Source organism: Nansenia antarctica (assembly GCF_963989245.1).
Source record: "Nansenia antarctica genome assembly, chromosome: 6".
Classification (NCBI taxonomy): Eukaryota; Metazoa; Chordata; class Actinopteri; order Argentiniformes; family Microstomatidae; genus Nansenia; species Nansenia antarctica.
In genome coordinates, this window is record NC_137676.1 from 11218151 (window position 1) to 11236888 (window position 18738).

General features: G+C 44.3%; 1 protein-coding gene across 2 annotated transcripts in view; it reads left to right on the plus strand.

Moving 5' to 3' along the window:
- Positions 1 to 18438, plus strand: part of sdcbp2 (syndecan binding protein (syntenin) 2) — a 24896-nt gene extending 6458 nt beyond the window's left edge. The window contains exons 2-9 of one of the 2 annotated variants that reach the window (XM_080533264.1): positions 1170 to 1221; positions 9686 to 9797; positions 14626 to 14726; positions 14918 to 15079; positions 15334 to 15509; positions 15994 to 16165; positions 16481 to 16572; positions 16805 to 18438. In XM_080533264.1, the coding sequence (XP_080389390.1) occupies positions 1171 to 1221; positions 9686 to 9797; positions 14626 to 14726; positions 14918 to 15079; positions 15334 to 15509; positions 15994 to 16165; positions 16481 to 16572; positions 16805 to 16859 (921 nt within the window). In that variant the 5' untranslated portion in view covers position 1170 and the 3' untranslated portion in view covers positions 16860 to 18438. The remainder of the gene's footprint in view (positions 1 to 1169; positions 1222 to 9685; positions 9798 to 14625; positions 14727 to 14917; positions 15080 to 15333; positions 15510 to 15993; positions 16166 to 16480; positions 16573 to 16804) is intronic. The other variant, XM_080533263.1, reaches the window with a different exon arrangement.
- The last annotated feature ends 300 nt before the right edge of the window (positions 18439 to 18738 follow it).

Here is an 18738-nt window from a genome sequence, read left to right on the forward strand (position 1 = left end):
AGCACGACACATTTTCTGTGTGTTTGTGTTCTGAATGTTAGCTTAGTTCTTCAGAGTTTCTCCAGGATATTGTTAGTTGTGTTTACCCAGGACTGGCCAAGCCACAGAGACAGAGGTTCTGACGAAACCTTTTGGTGTCAATATGTATCTGACGCCAGTGTGTGTGTGTTTGTTTGCCAATAGTCATACATTCAACAACACTTGGGTAACAACACGCCAACGGTGTCTGGCTGTTTGTAGCTCGCTTGTTTGACTGACTGGATTCCAAGCTGTTCAGTTTCTTTGAGTTAGTTGGTAGAAGAATAAACTTTTAATGTTGTGTACATTGCTGTAATGTGTTTTAGGCTCGGTTGATCAAGCCTATGTATTATTAGGCCAGTTTTAGTAGGTTATATGAATGTGAACGATGGGGGGATGGGTGTATCCCCTCTCCTCCCCGTCCTCCTCCAGATAAAGGGCTCATGGAGGATTAGTGGTGAAAGACTTAATTGAAAAACAGGAATCTCGTTAAGGGCTTCTGTGGTGGTAGTCCTCCTGTCTGTCAGGCTGTCAGGGCCATGCATGGTCACGGTACTCACACTCACATTCTCTCTCACACATACACACACACACACACACACACACACACACACACACACACACACCGGCCACTCTGTGTGGTCTTGAGGCTCCATCAACCTTCATCGTTAGCCTTTTTCTCAGCTTTTTCCCCTCTCTCCATCCTCTCCCATCATCTTCTCTTCTACCTTTCCTCCTTCTTTCATCGTCTCATCCCCCTAACCACTCCTCTCTTTTCCTCCCACCCCCCATCATCTCTTTTCCTCTTCTCATACCCTCCCCCAGAGCAGATCAGATCTCCTCTGTCTGGCTGTGGTGTGGCTGTAGCTGCTCCCAGATCAGATCTGGATGCCACAACAGTAACATTTAGGTTTTATGGTTTCATGGACACAGATTAAGACTCACCCAAGACTGAAAAGCATCCTCAATGGAGATTTTCCATTGCAAGTGGACTAGGATTAAGCCTTGTCTGTGAAACCGGCCCCGTTTTTCACAGACAAGGTCCAGGCTTACATCCTCATGATCTTCAAGTTCACACCCACCTCTACCGTACCATCACCTCTACCGTACCATCACCGCTAACAGTGCTTGTGTTGTTTGTCTCCCCGCAGAATGTCGCTGTATCCATCCCTCGAGGATCTGAAGGTGGACAAGGTCATCAAGGTAAGGCTGCAAACACACCGGACGCCTGTGTGCCTGTGTGCGCCATGGCGGAACTGCTGCGGCTCTCACAACTGTGTGTGTTCTGAGGCTCTAACTGCGGAGCTGCCAACCCTATCTTTGTACATTGACTTTTGCCTGCAACGCGCGCGTGCATGTGGAAAAAATAGGCGAGAGTCCTAATCTCTAGATGGCATGTCGCTGCAGCCAGTGTGAGACACGCTTGAGAGGGCGCCTCACATGCGCTCTAACCCGTTAACATGGGCGTAGAAATGAAACGTACACACGCTGCTGAGCTTGATGCTTATAGTGTGTTCGAGCCGTTAGTCTCAAGACTAAACAAACCTGCCTTACTCTCTGTACACAGAGAGGAATATACAACTAATATAGAGACTACTGTAGATTAATCTAGACTACTGTAGACTAGGTTACTAGAGACTACTGTAGATTAATCTAGACTACTGTAGACTACTGTAGACTTCTGTAGACTACTGTAGATTACTGTAGACTAGATTACTGTAGACTACTGTAGATTACTGTAGACTTCTGTAGACTACTGTAGATTACTGTAGACTTCTGTAGATTACTGTAGACTAGATTACTGTAGACTACTGTAGATTACTGTAGACTAGATTACTGTAGACTACTGTAGACTAGATTACTAGAGACTACTGTAGATTAATCTAGACTACTGTAGACTTCTGTAGACTACTGTAGATTACTGTAGACTAGATTACTGTAGACTAGACTACTGTAGACTAGATTACTAGAGACTACTGTAGATTAATCTAGACTACTGTAGACTACTCTAGACTTCTGTAGACTACTCTAGATTACTCTAGATTACTCTACAGTCTAGAGTAGTCTATAGTAATCTAGAGTAGTCTACAGAAGTGACTACCTTGTGACTAAGTGAGATGAGCTACCTTTTTTCCAAGTACCGTATTTTCCGGACTATAAGTCGCACCCGAGTATAAGTCGCAGCAGGCCAAAAAATTGGTCATGAAGAGGAAAAACCCACATATAAGTCGCACTGGACTATAAGTCGCATGGTTCAAGGGAACGGGCTTGGCGGAATCAGCGGGGAAAGAAGACCCTGTTGAGCTTGACTCTAGTCTGGCACTGTGAAGAGACATGAGAGGATTTGTAAGCCCAGGAAGGACATAATTCACGTTAAAACTTCTTCTGAAAGGTTAGAAATACTTAAATTATCGAGTGTAAAGCCAGGGCTAGCTAGCGCGTTGCTAACGAAGGTTAGCAAAATGGCGTCGCGGGAGCAAGCAAACAGGATGGAACAGCCTCTGAAAGGTAATAAATGACTTTAATATTGTGTATAACGTTCATAATAGCGTGTATAACGTTCATAATATAGTGCTTAATGTCCACATTGTCGAGTGTAACGACTATTTATCGTGTATAAGGCCATGACAAAGATAGCTTGGTGAAAAACGGAAGTAGTTAGGATGAAGGGCGGCCTACAAACAATGCAACATTGAACAGCCTCTGAAAGGTAATAAATGACTTTAATATCGTGTATAACGTTCATAATATCGTGTATAAGGTCCATAATATCATGTTTAATGTCCACATTGTCGTGTTTAATGTCCACATTGTCGAGTATAATGGCTATTCTATCGCGGATGTGGCGCTAGCGGAAGTAGCAAAATAGCCTCGCGGGGGTAATTTAGCAACATAGAACAGTCTCTGGAAGGAATAAATGACTTTAATATCGTTTATAACGTCCATAACATTGTGTATAAGGTCCATAACATCATGTTTAATGTCCACATTGTCGTGTTTAATGTCCACATTGTCAAGTATAATGGCTATTCTATCGTGTATGAGGCGCTAGCGGAAGTTACTCCTTGGTTCATGTCAGTCAGAGATTACCGTATGTCAGTTCATGTCAGTCAGAGATTATGAATTATTGATATATAAGTCGCACCTGACTATAAGTCGCAGGACCAGCCAAAGTATGAAAAAAACCGCGACTTATAGTCCGGAAAATACGGTATGTGAATTGTATCATTGTGTTTTTGGTAATTGTAGGTTATAGTTGTGTTTGTGTTGAGGCTGTGAGGCCTGGAAGGAGTTTCTAGTGAAACCACTTGGTGTTTGAAGTCTCTGCTGTTAATTTGCATTGGGTGGAGCTTCAACACTTTTGACAGCTATTTAAGCCTGGGCAGCAGTCACCTAGTCACTAATACATTGTGACTGAGTGGAGCTACCTTTTTTCCAAGTCTGAAGTAAGTGAATTGTATCTTGTTTAATGCATTGTCTTTTTGGTTGTTGTGCATTATGAGTTGTGTTTCTGTTGAGGCTGTGAGCCCTGGAAGGAGTTTTTAGTGAAACCATTTGGTGTTTTCAATTACTGTTAATTTGCACTTTTGACAGCTATTTAAGCCTGGACAGCAGTCACTTAGGCTACGTTCACACTGCATTGAAATGTGACCCAAATCAGATTTTTTTGCCGACACGCGACTCAGGTCTGATTTAGGCATGACCGTGGGAACAGCGCAAGTCACATGAAATCTGACATTTTTACAGTGGTGCAAACTTGTCACCTTTCGGCGAAATTCGCCGTTTTTACCTCAAAATAGGTGACCTACATGAATCATGTAGATCTGGAGAAAAAAATGTTTTGGGGGGGGGGGGCGGCTCTACATCTCATCTCATCCAAGTCACATGATGCCCAAGCTAACATCTTCCTGTCTGCTAAACTCTGCTGCAGTTGAAATAAAAAGGTCTTAAGATAGAAGTAGAAACATAAGAAGTAATAAAATAAAATAACATAGAAATAACTTCTATGTTGCGATAACTTCTCAACAGGATTTTACAGGGTTCGTTCAAACTATCGTAATTCTTGAACTATATGTGCAATCGAAAAAAATCCAACAGTTTCTGAAAGCAGAGAAGTTGCACTCTCTAGCCATTTAGGGTTATTACGGTAGTTCACAAAAAAAACAAATGCATTGACCTCAAAGTGTCATGGAGTGATTTGAAGAGAAGCAGTATTTTAGCGGTGTTTTATACTTTAGTGAGTTTCTGTACATATATGTTTGTGATTGTGAAATGTCACGAAGACCATCTAGGCTAGGGTAACCAATCCACCTAAAAGTTTCATCGAGGACGACGATGAAGTTAGAATTTCTTAAAACTTGCACTGGTAGCAACAGTGTGTGTGCTTTAGTAAATATAGCGTGTGTGTGTGTGTGTGTGTGTGTGTGGCCCTCCTGTGAGAGGTGTGTGTGTACCTGTGAGAGGTGTGTGTGTGTGTGCCATATCGCAGTAGGCCTATGTAGGCTATGCAGTGTAAGTAAGTGTGTGAGTTTATTCTGTTATTTATGCTATTATATCTAGTAATGTGTTGAGAAGCAATGGACATTTTGGAAGTTTGCACCCCTGAATAATAATACCGTATTTTCCGCACTATAAGGCACACTTAAAAGCCTTTATTTTTTAAAACGACAGTGCGCCTCATAATCCGGAGCGCCTTATATATGGATCAATTGGTTAATTGGTTGATCCATACTGGTTGTACACGGCGCTCAAGGCGCTCTGTCAAAATGTTTCAGTACGACTGGTAAACTACAAAGCCGCACCGCTTGCAGCATTACGGTAATCAGTAAACACCGGTACTGTGCTTACTCACAGTCCCACACCACTTGTGTGTGTATAAAGACCCCAAGTAAAGAAGACTAAACAGAGTTTCCGAGGGAACAAAGCGAGATGGCCACAGTTAGAGGACAAACTCGAACAGTGGGTTGTTGAACAGAGAGCAGCAAGTAGAAGAGTCTACAGTCACTATTCGAATAAAGGCAACAGCGCTAGCACGGGACATGAACATCGATGAATTTCGAGGCGGTCCTTCTTGGTGCTTTCAACTTGAAGTTTTAAAGTACCCACTCGATATAATAAACAACAGTTTAACGATCACTAAACACTTATAATTTGTGTATTGGATTCATTATTCTCGTTTGCCGGAGGCTACCGGTAAGGGAGGGTTGACTTGTAAACATACTTTCGTTTTAGCTTGTGTTCAAAAGCAAGAACTGTGTGTTCATCTAGTTATGTGTAGTTATGTGTTTTTAGCATGTCGATGTTCTCCCAGTATGTTGTCATGTTATTAAAATACAGTTTAGACCTTCGTAGCGATGTGTTTTGTTAGCAGCGTTCGTAGCTGTGGCTGCGTTCAGAGTCACTTTTCTCCCATTCAGTGTTTGAGGTGAACCAACATTCAAATACGCCTGTCGTGTTCAATCTTTCTCTGATTTGAATGTATGACACATCATTTGAAAGCTTACAATCTGTAGTTTAAGCATGTGTAAAAACTGAAACATTACATTGCACATTTCACCAGGAGCTGTCACATATTGGTTGTTGGTTATAATTGTATAGCCTATTGGTTGTTTTCTGGTGTTGTTTTCTTGTTTTGCTCTGTTTGTAGTCTACTTGATGTATTTTTATCAGCTGTTAAATCACCACAGCAATTAATCCACTAATAGAGATAATACCAGATTGAAAATGCTTGTAGCTAACTACTCTATATCTCGTGGTCGCAGCTATTGCGAATTGCTATTCACGCGAGTCAGCTGTGAATCACCGCAGATCCTTGACGCTTGTTGCAAAAATGGATGACGAACGGCTGATACTTGAGGTGGAAAAATATATATTTTTGACAGTGGAGCAGGTAGAACGTTGACGGTGAAGCAACGCTCAGGTGGAGCATGGACAACGGGAAGTTGACACAACACCGATGGAGAGGTGACGCAACGCAGTAGGTGGAGCTTGGGCGTAACGCAACCCCAGTCAAACGTTTGACTGCAGTATCTTCTATTCTATGCGCCTTATAATCCGGTGCGCCTTGTATATGAAAACAGTTCTAAAATAGGCCATTCATTGAAGGTGCGCCTTATAATCCGGTGCGCCTTATAGTGCGGAAAATACGGTAACCTTTATTTGTATAGCACTTTTCCTGCAAACGTTGACAAACAGTCTTGACTTGAAAATATTTGCTGAGGTTGCATCCCTAGGCTAATGTAAACACATAGGCGTCCTGGTTAGAGAAGCGTCATTGCATAGGTGTTTACCCTGTTATAGTTTGGCTTGTTTTTTTGCATTTGGCCTAGTTTCTGCTCTACCTAGTGTCTCCACACTAACGCCCGCCCCTCCATACACCTGAGCTAACAACAGCTAGAACTGGGAAAATAGCTCATAGCTATATCTAATGATAAAAGTGAGGTATTTTGTCAAACAAAATGTGCTGTGTTTATGCTGCTTAAGCTAGTTATCTACCTATAATCACCTATAATCTATCATGTGGTTTGGTCGTGACCTCGTTTGACACAAACGTTTATCAGTAGTACCCACTTAAATTATACCAGCGATAGCTATAATTATTTATGTTTTCATTCGCCATTTAATTCCCAATTGTTCCATGTAAACCTTCAGCGTGATTAAGTATCATAGGTGCTGTACCACACCCTCCTCCAACCCGACTCACCTACGTACCTCTACCCCGACTCACCTAAACCCTTCACCCCGACTCACCTAAACCCTCTACCCCGACTCACCTAAACCCTCTACCCCGACTCACCTAAACCCTCTACCCCAATTCATCTAAACCCTCTACCCCGACTCACCTAAACCTTCTACAGTTGGTCATGTTATGAAATGAATGAATCTCTACTTGAGTTTGTCTCTCAGATGTTTTATTTTTTTTACCATTTATTCTCTGACCCAAAGTAACAATTCTCAAACACAGGGCCATGACTTATGTTCCAGCTGTGGTCGACCACAACAGCTATCTGTGCACACATATAAACGTATAATAATAATAATAATAATAATAATAATAATAATAATAATAATAATAATAATAATAATAACAATAACCTTTATTTGTATAGCACTTTTCCTGCAAACGTTGACAAACGGTCTTGACTTGAAAATATTTGCTGAGGTTGCATCCCTAGGCTAATGTAAACACATAGGCATCCTGGTTAGAGAAGCGTCATTGCATAGGTGTTTACCCTGTTATAGTTTGGCTTGTTTTTTGCATTTGGCCTAGTTTCTGCTCTACCTAGTGTCTCCACACTAACGCCCACCCCTCCATACACCTGAGCTAACAACAGCTATAACTGGGAAAATAGCTCATAGCTATATCTAATGATAAAAGTGAGGTATTTTGTCAAACAAAATGTGCTGTGTTTATGCTGCTTAAGCTAGTTATCTACCTATATCTACCTATTATCGCCGTTCACTCATGAGTCAAATGCCGGTAGATTCGCGTCTTGCTCCCTTTAACACATGTCGGCGTTTCCCTGGTTGCGAGATCTAAACTACTAGAACTGAAAGCGGCAGGTAACAGGCACGTAACATCCATATGCTGTATATATAAATAAATATATTTGACTACCAGCAAGACACCGGAGCACTCATATCTATAACAAACGCGGAGATTGTATGAGCCCCGCGTCAGTCAGCCTTTCCCTAGAAATACATCGCTCCGTTATATATCTAACGTTACATGTTTTAAGGCTGATCTGTGCATGATAGTGCTGCATTATGTTTATCTATTTATATCGATCTATTCTTGCCAATTCCTTATTACCAGTGGAAAGGGGGAAGGCTAAAACAATTTGAATGGAATAGATAGGACTTTCCGTTCAATGGAGGAAGCATGATACTCGCGCAGAGTTCATCTCGCTTTCCCCCCCGTTGATGTATTAAACAATCTAAGCAATCTAATCAGAGCAGTTGTCATTATGTAATATTATTGATGGATGAGCCATTTTTGATGGAGAGCAGTGAGCGGATGACTGGATGTGAGCATGTATTTGAGTGTCACCTTTTTGGACCATCACCAGTTTGCACCCCTGGTATACAGTAGACCTGTATCCTACAAAGACACTTAGATTTAGATTTAGTCATCTACAAATTAATTAGACCCCTATACTTTATTTTATTTATTTATTTGTTTCTTTTTATTTTACTACTCAATCTTTTCAGTTTGTAAAGCGTCTTTGAGTGTCTAGAAAAGCGCTATATAAGTCTAATGTATTATTATTATTATTATTATTATTATTATTATTATTATAAACAGTGCGCTGTCCTTCTGCACATGCGAGTCTGTTCAGGGCCATGGAATGTTCACACGGGAGTCAATGTAGGCCTAGGTCAAATATAGGTCACATTTTAAAAGTAATGTGAACTGGCAAACAAAAAAATCGTATCTGTGTAAAAATTCGGAATTGTGCATCAAGACCTGCCGTGTGAATGTAGCACTAGTCACTAATACATTGTGACTGAGGGAGTTCACCTGCCCAGTCGTTTAGTGATCATTAGTGGGGAGGGGCTGCAAGATGCTGCTGCCCGTATGGTGTTCAACCTCCACAAATGTTCTCATGTCACCCTCCTCCTTCGTGCCCTGCACTGGCTACCGATAGCAGCTCGCATCAGATTCAAGACCCTGGTACTTGCCTACCGGGCAGCAAAAGGGACAGCCCCTGCCTACCTACAGACAATGGTCACCTCCCAAACTTCAGCCTGTTCACTCCGCTCCTCCACCTCTGCTGGCCGACTGGCCCCACCACCTGTACGCCAACGCGGCAGTCACTGAGACACCTGCTTCCCCCTATACTGTGTCTCCTAAGATTTCGACACCCATGTACTGTTTCTCCAGTGTCTATTAAACGACGACCGTCGGGCCAATGGCCCTTGGCCTGAGCTAGATTACTCTTCCTGCTACGTCTGGTGAATTGATGATTCCCTTGCTTAGTCAAATGTATCATTTGTAAATCGCTTTGGAATAAGACGACTGCTAAATGCCGTAAATGTAAATGTAGATGTAGACTATGTAGACTATAGACTACTGTAGATTACTATAGACTACCGTAGACTACTGTAGACTACTCTAGACTACTATAGACTACTGTAGACTACTCTAGATTACTATAGACTACTGTAGACGAACCTATTACTATAGACTACTCTATTACTGTAGACTACTCTATTACTATAGACTACTGCAGACTACTCTATATTACTGTAGACTACTCTAGACTACTGCAGACTACTCTAGATTACTGTAGACTACTCTATATTACTGTAGATTACTCTATATTACTGTAGACTACTCTAGATTACTCTAGACTACTATAGCACTCCGTAACTGCAGTCGATGTTCAGGCGTTGAGTGTACCGTCTGGGGACACTTGGCTTCCAGAGAGGTCTGTCGGTTTGTCTGTCTGTCTAGCCAGCTGAATTTCAGTGTAGGTGTCTCGCCCTCCTCCCTCCTGTTTGATTGGTAAGAGTGAGCGTTTCTCTGACGTGAAGTCATTTGCATGTTCCAGCTGATATATATAGCCAAAGGAGGAAGTTCTTCTGTAGTTCCATATTAGCACAGTGAACAGCCTAACCTTGCAGTAGGACACAACCTAACCCTCTGCCCTGTGCCTCTCCCCAGGCCCAGGCCCAGTTTGCCCAGACCACCTCTAATGTCCCCGCCATCACCGAGGGGGCCTACGAGGGGGCCTACTACCAGCCTCAGGCTGCCGACCTCGGGACTCCAGGATCAAGTGAGTCCCAGGCTCCAAGAGGCCTTCACATCAAACTCCAATCCTGTTCTCCTTATCTCTCCCTCCCATGTCCCTTTCTTTCCTCCTCCTCCCTATGCGTCTGTCGCCCCCTCCACGCACCCTCACCTCCCCTCTGCTCTCTCAGCGTGGGGTCTGATTGAGCCAGTGTATTATGGGAGGTGAAAGGCCTGCTGGCTGTATAGAGCAGGATTGATTATTGAGGAGGAGAAAGACATGCATATTGTGTGTGTGTGGGGGGGGAGGGAGGAGAGTGGAACTCCCCTCATGACTCACCCTCTTTCCTCTTGCACTTTCCTCTCTCTGCTGCACTCTCCCTCTCCCTCTCTCAGGGTGTGTCATTGACAGTAAGAGAGGGTGTGGGATACTGCAGTGTGCAGGACCTTAATGCAGAGAGCGGGGGCGGGGGGGGGGGGGAGTGAAGGGAGGAAGGAAGGAAGAAAGAAAGACGGAGAGGGTGAGGGAGGGATAATGCAGCAGAAGAAGAAAGACAGAAGATGGACAGGGGGCCCTGGGGGTGTCAAAGATGTGGTTTTCTGCCCTCTTTCACTCCCTCTCCCACCCTCCCTCTCTCATGCTAGGCTGTCCTCAGGGCTTTAAGCCTTTTGTTTCCTCAGTGGAGCTAGCTATGGGTCGCCATGGAGACCACTGGTCTGGCAGCATGGCTGGGATGGGGGTGAGAGAAGGAGGGAGGGAGAAGGGGAGAGAGAGAGAAGAGAGAGAAGCTATAGTTGGGCAGTAGACCAGCAGTGATGTCAGTCAGGCCATTTCCTTCCCCTCCTTTCCCCTCTGTCTCTCTCTCTCCTCCTTCCCTCTCCTCTCCTCCCCTGCTGGTCTACTGCCCAACTGTAGCTCTCATCCCCTGCTCTCTCTCTCTCTCTCTCTCTCTCTCTCTCTCTCTCTCTCTCTGTCTCTCTCTCCTCATCTTTCCTTTCATTTCCACACACATTTCCTCCCTCTTCATATGCCTCCTCCTCAACCCCAGCCTGGCCTGATCCTGTTACCACAGCCACAAAGCCTAGCGTTAGCAGTAGTGCTAGTGATTCAATAACTTGGCAAGTTTATGCTAAGATATGTTACTAAGTGGCTATGCTAAATATAACAGTATGTCTCTCCAGAGAGAGAGAGAGAGGTGTGTGTGTGTGTGTGTGTGTGTGTGTGTGTGAGATCCCAGGAGTCGATGCAGCAGAGATTACAGGCAGGTCAAGGAAGCCCAAGGTCCTACTGGAGCACTTTGAGCTGCAATGTTTGCTAAGTTATTATTATTATTATTATTATTATTATTATTATTATTATTACTGTGTCCTGTCCTGTGTTACTGCAGAGAAGTATGTTTGTCAGAGGGAGAGAGAGAGGCAAGGGTGTGTGTGTGTGTGTGTGGGCGTGGGCGTGTTGGGTGACTCAGAGTCTGTTAATCCTCATCACTGATACTGCATCTGGTTAGTGTTGGTGTGTGCTCTCCTCTCTCTCTCTCATATTCTACCTTTTCTCTGCACCATAAGTAGTTTATACATACCGTATACCCCCCACTACATCACCAGCAGGCTTTTCCTCGAATCCTCTCATACTTTGTTCCCCAATGAGGTTTGAGAAGGCGGAAGAGAATATGAGAAATTGAGGGAAGGCTTAAAGTTTGTCTCTGATACATTTGGGAGTCACAGTGCTGCTTTCTTACTGACCTGCTGCAGTAGGGAGGGAGGGAGGGCCTCATGCCAGGAAAGTCTTAGTGTACATAAAACTCAACATAGTTATTAGCTGCATTGCTACCGAGGGTGGCTAGACTGTCAGGTATCCCTACAGCAGGATAAACACACACCCTAGTCCTACTGGTAATTAGCTTGACATTCCTACTGGTCATCAACCTGATATTCCTACTGGTCATCAACCTGATATTCCTACTAGTCATCAACCTGACATTCCTACTAGTCATTCCTACTAGTCATTAACCTGACATTCCTACTGTTCAGTAACTTGACATTCCTACTGGCCATTAACCTGACATTTGTACTGTTCAGTAACGTGACATTCCTACTAGTCATTAACCTGACATTCCTACTAGTCATTAACCTCACATTCCTACTAGTCATTAACCTCACATTCCTACTAGTCACTAACCCTTTGACGCGTACCATCAAACGTATGATACGTCAGTCTAGAGTGCTATCTCAAGCCTACAGTCTCAACGGTGTGATCGAACACTTGATTGTTGCGTCAATCGTAAATAGACATTCTAATCAGCATTGAGCTGACCACACTACACCACTATTATTTCACATAAAACGTTTTGCACAAATAATAGGCCTATTTCTTTACAACTGTATGTCCTCAAAATGTGAGCTTTCCCCCCCCCCCCTTTTTATGTTAACGTTCACATTAGTAGCGACAGCATGACACAGTTCTCATCCAAATCGGGAAAATTAGGCTACGGCTGTGGGGAACTCTGGGGAAAAGTGTTATAAGCAGGCTAATTGAGCCAACTCTTGGCTGGGCTGGCAGAAACTATAATATAAATTATCATATAGCAATTACAATTTACAATATCACATTAATTGACTAACACACTTTCCAAAAGTTGAAAGTAATCCGATGGTGCCATTTTTTTGTGTGTACGCTACTATGATGTGGGTCACATCGTTTTTTCACATAAGCATTTTGCACAAAGTCTTGACAACTACAGTATATCTCAAAAGTGAGTACACCCTTTAGATTTTTGCAAATATTCTGTTATATCCTTTCAGGGGATAACATTATCCTACTGAAACTTTGATATAACTTAAAGTAGTCAGTGTGCTGCTTGAATAACAGTATAGATTTATTGTCCTTTGAAAATGACTCAGTACACAGCTGTTAATGTCTAAACAGCTGGCAACAAAAGTGAGTACCGTACACCCCATAGTGAACATGTCCTAATTGTGCCCAATGATGTTGTTTTCCCGCCCTGGTGTCATGTGACTCGTTAGTGTTACAAGGATTCAGGTGTAAATGATAAGCAGGGCTGTTCAATTTGGTGTTTTGGGCACAATTCTCTCTGAATGCTGGACAACATGGCACCTCATGGCAAGGAACTCTCTGAGCGGCTGAAAAAAAGGATTATTGCGCTTCACAAAGATGGCCTTGGCTATAAGAAGATTGCCAACACCCTGAAAATGAGTTGCAGCACAGTGGTTAAGATCATACAGCGGTTTTCCAGGACAGGTTCCACTCGGAACAGGCCTCGCCAGGGTCGACCAAAGAAGTTGAGTCCACGTGCTCAGCGTCATATCCAGAGGTTGGTTTCCAAAAATAGACGTGCGAGTGCTTCCAGCATTGCTGCAGAGGTTGCAGAAGTGGGATGTCAGCCTGTCAGTGCCCAGACCATACGCCGCACACTGCATCAAATCGGTTTGTATGGCCGTCGCCCCAGACAGAAGCCTCTTCTGAAACCGATGCATAAGAAAGCCCGCAAACAGTTTGCTGAAGACAATGAATCCAAGAACATGAGTTACTGGAACCATGTCCTGTGGTCTGATGAGACCAAAATAAACCTGTTTGGGTCAGATGGTGTCCGGCGTGTGTGGCGGCACCCTGGTGAGGAGTACCAAGACAAATGTGTTTTGCCTACAGTCAAGCATGGTGGTGGCAGCATCATGGTCTGGGGCTGCATGAGTGCTGCCGGCACTGGGGAGCTGCATTTCATTGAGGGACACATGAATTCCAATATATACTGTGACATCCTGCAGCAGAGCATGATCCCCTCTCTTCGGAAACTGGGCCGTAGGGCAGTTTTCCAACATGATAATGACCCTAAACACACCTCCAAGATGACAACGATCTTGCTGAAGAAGCAAGGTTAAGGTGATGGACTGGCCAAGTATGTCTCCAGACCTAAACCCAATTGAGCACATGTGGGGCATCCTCAAGAGGAAGGTGGAGGAGTGCAAGGTGTCCAACATCCGTGGGCTCCGTGATGTCGTCATGGAGGAGTGGAAGAAGATTCCAGAAGCAACTTGTGCAGCTCTGGTGAATTCCATGCCCAGGAGGGTTAAAGCAGTGCTAGATAACAATGGTGGTCACACAAAATATTGACACTTTGGGCACAATTTAGACATGTTCACTATGGGGTGTACTCACTTTTGTTGCCAGCTGTTTAGACATTAACAGCTGTGTACTGAGTAATTTTCAATGGACAATAAATCTATACTGTTATTCAAGCAGCACACTGACTACTTAAAGTTATATCAAAGTTTCATTAAGATAGTGTTATCCCCTGAAAGGATATGACAGAATATTTGCAAAAATCTAAAGGGTGTACTCACTTTTGAGATATACTGTATATGTCCTCAATGTGAGCAGTTGACTTGATTGATTTAGACTTTCAGACATACACAGAAGTACCAACCGCAGTTCTCATCATAATCAGAAGATAAATGTAGGCTTTACTCGTGGCTCTGGGGAAAGTGAGCTAACAAACAGTCTAATTGAGCTCCCAACTCCCAGAGATTACAATTTACAATACATCACATCACGGTTGTGCTCACCAGTGATCGAAAAAAGTACAACCTTCAAAGAACTATTTTACTCACTTTTTAAATTTTATTTTACTCCTTTTCAATGAATGCACGAATCGGAATACATGATTAGTATTTGAAAACATTTGAATAAGACTGTAAATAAAGAAATGATAAGCGTACGTGTGTGCGTTTGTTGTGTAGATTGTATTCTGTTCTCACCCAGTGAGACAAAGTTGTTGTGTTATTGTCATAATGTTGACGTTTGTAAATGCTGTGAGTTTAAATGTCATTCTCTGTCTTTCTCCCCCTCTCTCCCCCAGGCCTGTATCCTAACCTGGAGGAGCTGGGAGACTACATGGGCCTGAGCCTCAACAGTGATGAGGTGCAGAGGAACATGGCTCTGGTGCCACTGGCCGACAATGTAAGTGTGCTGCTGCTGGATGGGGGTGGTCCATTGTTTAGGAAGAGGCCTCGGGAGCTCTCTTATTACCCAGAATGCAATGGAGCAGGGTTCCTAGAGCACCAGAGGGGCTGACTGACTCACCACCTACACTATCTTTCTCTCAACTCCACCTCCCTCTATTTCCCTCCTCCCTCCCCTCCTCCTTCCAGCAAGTGGCGCTGTCCTCCTCAGGTGTGGGGGGCATGGTGCGGCCAGTGACCGGGTCTGACGTGGGCATCAGGAGGGCGGAGATCCGCCCGGGGTTACGGGAGGTAATCCTCTGTAAGGACCAGGACGCCAAGGTCGGCCTCCGGCTCCGAGCCATTGACAACGTGAGTAAGGGCGGCTAGGTTAGGTGGGGGCCTGGTTTGGAAGTAAATACTAACTAGTAGTTCAATTAAGCGTTAATTGTTTACACACATTTAGTTTTTCATTCATTCATTCATTCATTCATTCATTCTTTATGTAGAGAATTCCTATTTCAATGTAGGGGGAAAATGAAAGTGCTTTCTTCTCTCTCTCTCTCCTCCTCTCCCCCTCCACCCTGCTCTCTCTCCTCCCCCCCCCCCCCCCCTCTCTCTGTCAGGGAGTGTTTATCCAGCTGGTCCAGGCTAACTCTCCAGCGGCCCTGGGGGGCCTGCGGTTCGGGGACCAGGTTCTGCAGATCAACGGTCAGAACTGTGCCGGCTGGAGCCTAGACAAGGCTCACAAGGCCCTGAAGGTGGCTGCGGAACACCGCATAGAGCTCATCGTCAGGGACAGGTGAGGGGGCAGGGAGGGAGACAGCGAGCCTGTGCGTGCGTGCGTCTCTCTGTCCGTGTACAGTAGTGTGCGCGCAGTGTGGACTAGGGAAGAGTAGCTGTTATAGTCAAAGCTATCATGAATCTGAATTAACAATGAATGTGTTTTTCTGCAGTGTGGGTGTGTCAGTGAGTGATAGCAAGCCATAGGAAATGAGGAAGGAGGGAGGGAGGAGAGTAGATTGTCCTGAGTTGATCTCTGAGCTTTGTGAATATGTCAAACACTTATCTCTGTCTCCCCCTGCTGGTCGTCTCACCACAAGGCACAGGACCCAAAACCATAATGAGAGAGAATGTATTAGAGCAGAGAGACATGAACAAGTTGACTAAATAAAAATGTGGTGGTCTGGTCTCCTGGTCGATCACGTGTGTGTGTGTGTGTGTGTGTATATATGTGTGTGTACAACACAGATACTGATGTGTGTGTGTGTTCCTCTGCTCCCCAGGCCGTTCCAGAGGACTATCACCATGCATAAGGACAGCTCCGGCCATGTTGGATTCATCTTCAAGTCCGGCCGCATCACCTCCCTGGTCAAAGATGGCTCCGCCGCACGCAACGGCCTGCTCACCGAGCACTACATCTGTGAGATCAACGGACAGAACATCATCGGACTCAAGGTGAGATTTGGACCTAAACGTGTTTGTAGAAGCTCTCATAGACATGATCCCGGATGGTGTGGAGACCGGAGACCAGTTGAGGCTGGTGGAGGTAGAAGTTGGAGGACGGGCTAACGCATGGAACGGAATGAGGAATGCATTGCAATGAGCCCATCCTCCAATTTCTACCTCCACCAGCCTCCCCTTTGTTCAAAGGTAGTTTTGGAGATGAAGGGGTGTGTGTGTGTGTGTGTGTGGGTGTGTGTGTGTGTGTGTGTGTGTGTGTGTCCGTGCTGAGCTAGATGTGAGCTAAGACTGTATGTGTGTGTTTCTCAGGACTCTCAGATCAAGGACATCCTGACCACCTCCCCCACCGCCATGACCATCACCATCATGCCCAAGTTCATCTACGAACATATGATCAAGAGGTAACTCACACACATGCTCACATACTCACACGCACATGCTCTCACACATGCTCACATCCTCACACGCACATGCTCTCACACACACGCACATGCATTAACACACACGCTCACATACGCGATACTGCAGGCATGGACATGCTCATACACACACATACACATGCTAAAACCCACAGACACACACACACAGACACAGATACACTCACACCTCTGATGTCCATGCTCTGTGTGGTAGGATGTCCAGTGGTCTCCTGCGGTCAGCCATGGACCACTCTGTCCCAGAGGTGTGAGGACTGGACCCTGAGTCGACCGCGACCACACCTCCTGCTGGATGCCTACAATCTACAATTTCTACTTGTACCTTCTGTCTCTCCACTCTGCCTCTTTTCCTCATCCTTCCTTCCTCCATTTCCCTTTCTCCCCCCCCCTCTCACTCCATCCCTCTTTCCTTCTCCCTCCGTCCCCCTCTCTCCCTCTCCCTCCCTCACTCTCTCTCCTCTCACCCCCCTCTTACTCCGTCCTGAAATACAATCTATCACAATCATCCTCCTCATCTTCATCATTGTTAACATAATCTAAGATGCCTTTTTTTATCATTCAAGTATACATATATATATATATGTTGTTCTTCAGTCTATTCCTTTTCTACTTGTTTTGTCTGTATTTACATGTTATTTGATATGGTAATCTAGTCATGATATCACATTCTTCGTATTGTTATTATTTTGTTCGTGTCATTGAGTCCACACCAGTTATCGTTTCAAAGCCATGCGCACGCCACCATCACCCCCTCTTCCTTTGATATTGCTCATTGGCTAGTGAGTGACCTTTTACCTTGTGTGTCATAATGCTGTAAAAGCCAATGAGGAACGAGTCCCGTGGTTGTTTATCAGAACCCTACAACGAACGGACAAACAAACCCTGAATCCCCCATCAGCCCCGCCCCATCCCCCCTAGGATCTGATTGGTTCGGAGATGGCTATGGTTCCAGCGCTAGGTGTAATCTGCATCATGTTGCTCTCACCTGTCCCATCCTCTCACATCTTCAGTAGTGCCGGGGGGCTTGGGGGCCGGGGTCTGGGAGGGTCAGAGGCTAAGGGCATTTATATGGCTGTTTTCCAGGGGAGGTTGTTGGATGCAAAAATCTACCTCCACCAGCCTCCCTTACCATCCTCCCTAAAGTGCGCACTCACACACTTATGGATGTAGATAGTGTAAGTACACACTAGTGTCTTCCATCTCATCTCTGTTCCATTCCTTCAGTGTGTTTGAGGGGGAGTGAAGGAGTGCACGCTCCGGGGAGTAGGGTAGAGAGTAGGAACCAGAAGCAGCAGTTGGTTGTTGCCCTATGCAGCAGGGGACATGTCTCCGGGCGGACCCACTAAGTGCACTTTTCACTTCCTGTTCCCAGGTCGTCTTTCCTATAACCATTTCAACTGTGTTTGTTTGTTTGTGGAGTCAACTAATTAATGAGAAAATCAACAACAACAAATATGTACTTTATCAGTTAGCTCTGGGAAATGTATCAGCTTGATGCTCAAAGTAATCAATAAGTAATCAATTGACTGAAGTTGATGGCCAATGCACCAACAGCTCAATCAATGTGTCTGGTCTCGTGGGTTTTTATTTAGAGGATAAGCCCCTCCTACTCCTTCGGAATCAGTGAATTTCTGTTTTAATATTAGAAAATTGTTCCTTTTATTTGTGATCATGTTCGGATGCATGTTTTTTTTATTAGAAATTTAATCTTTGATAAACGTCATGACAACAGCCATCATTCTGTAAATGCTAGAAGCTTAAAGTTTATATACGAATGTAACCAAGATAATTACTGTAAACAAATTAAAAAATACTTCTGTTCATGAGCAACCTCTGTCTCTGTCATGCCTTGTGAAGTGTCTGTATCAAATACTTTGCTAATAGTCTAAATAAAGCACTTTTTGGAAAGCAATATTTATTTTAAAAGAATTACAAAGGCACTTCAGTAGAGTACAGCACAGACTCAGTACATTCTATTGTTAAGAGGATATGTGTCTTGTAATGTACATGAACACATTGAATAAATTAAATGAGGAGAGAAGGAGTCCAGTTGTTTGGAGTGACATAAACAGTGGAGAGGACACACAATGATAACATAATTCCTACAAATGATTGAAATGTCTCCCGGAA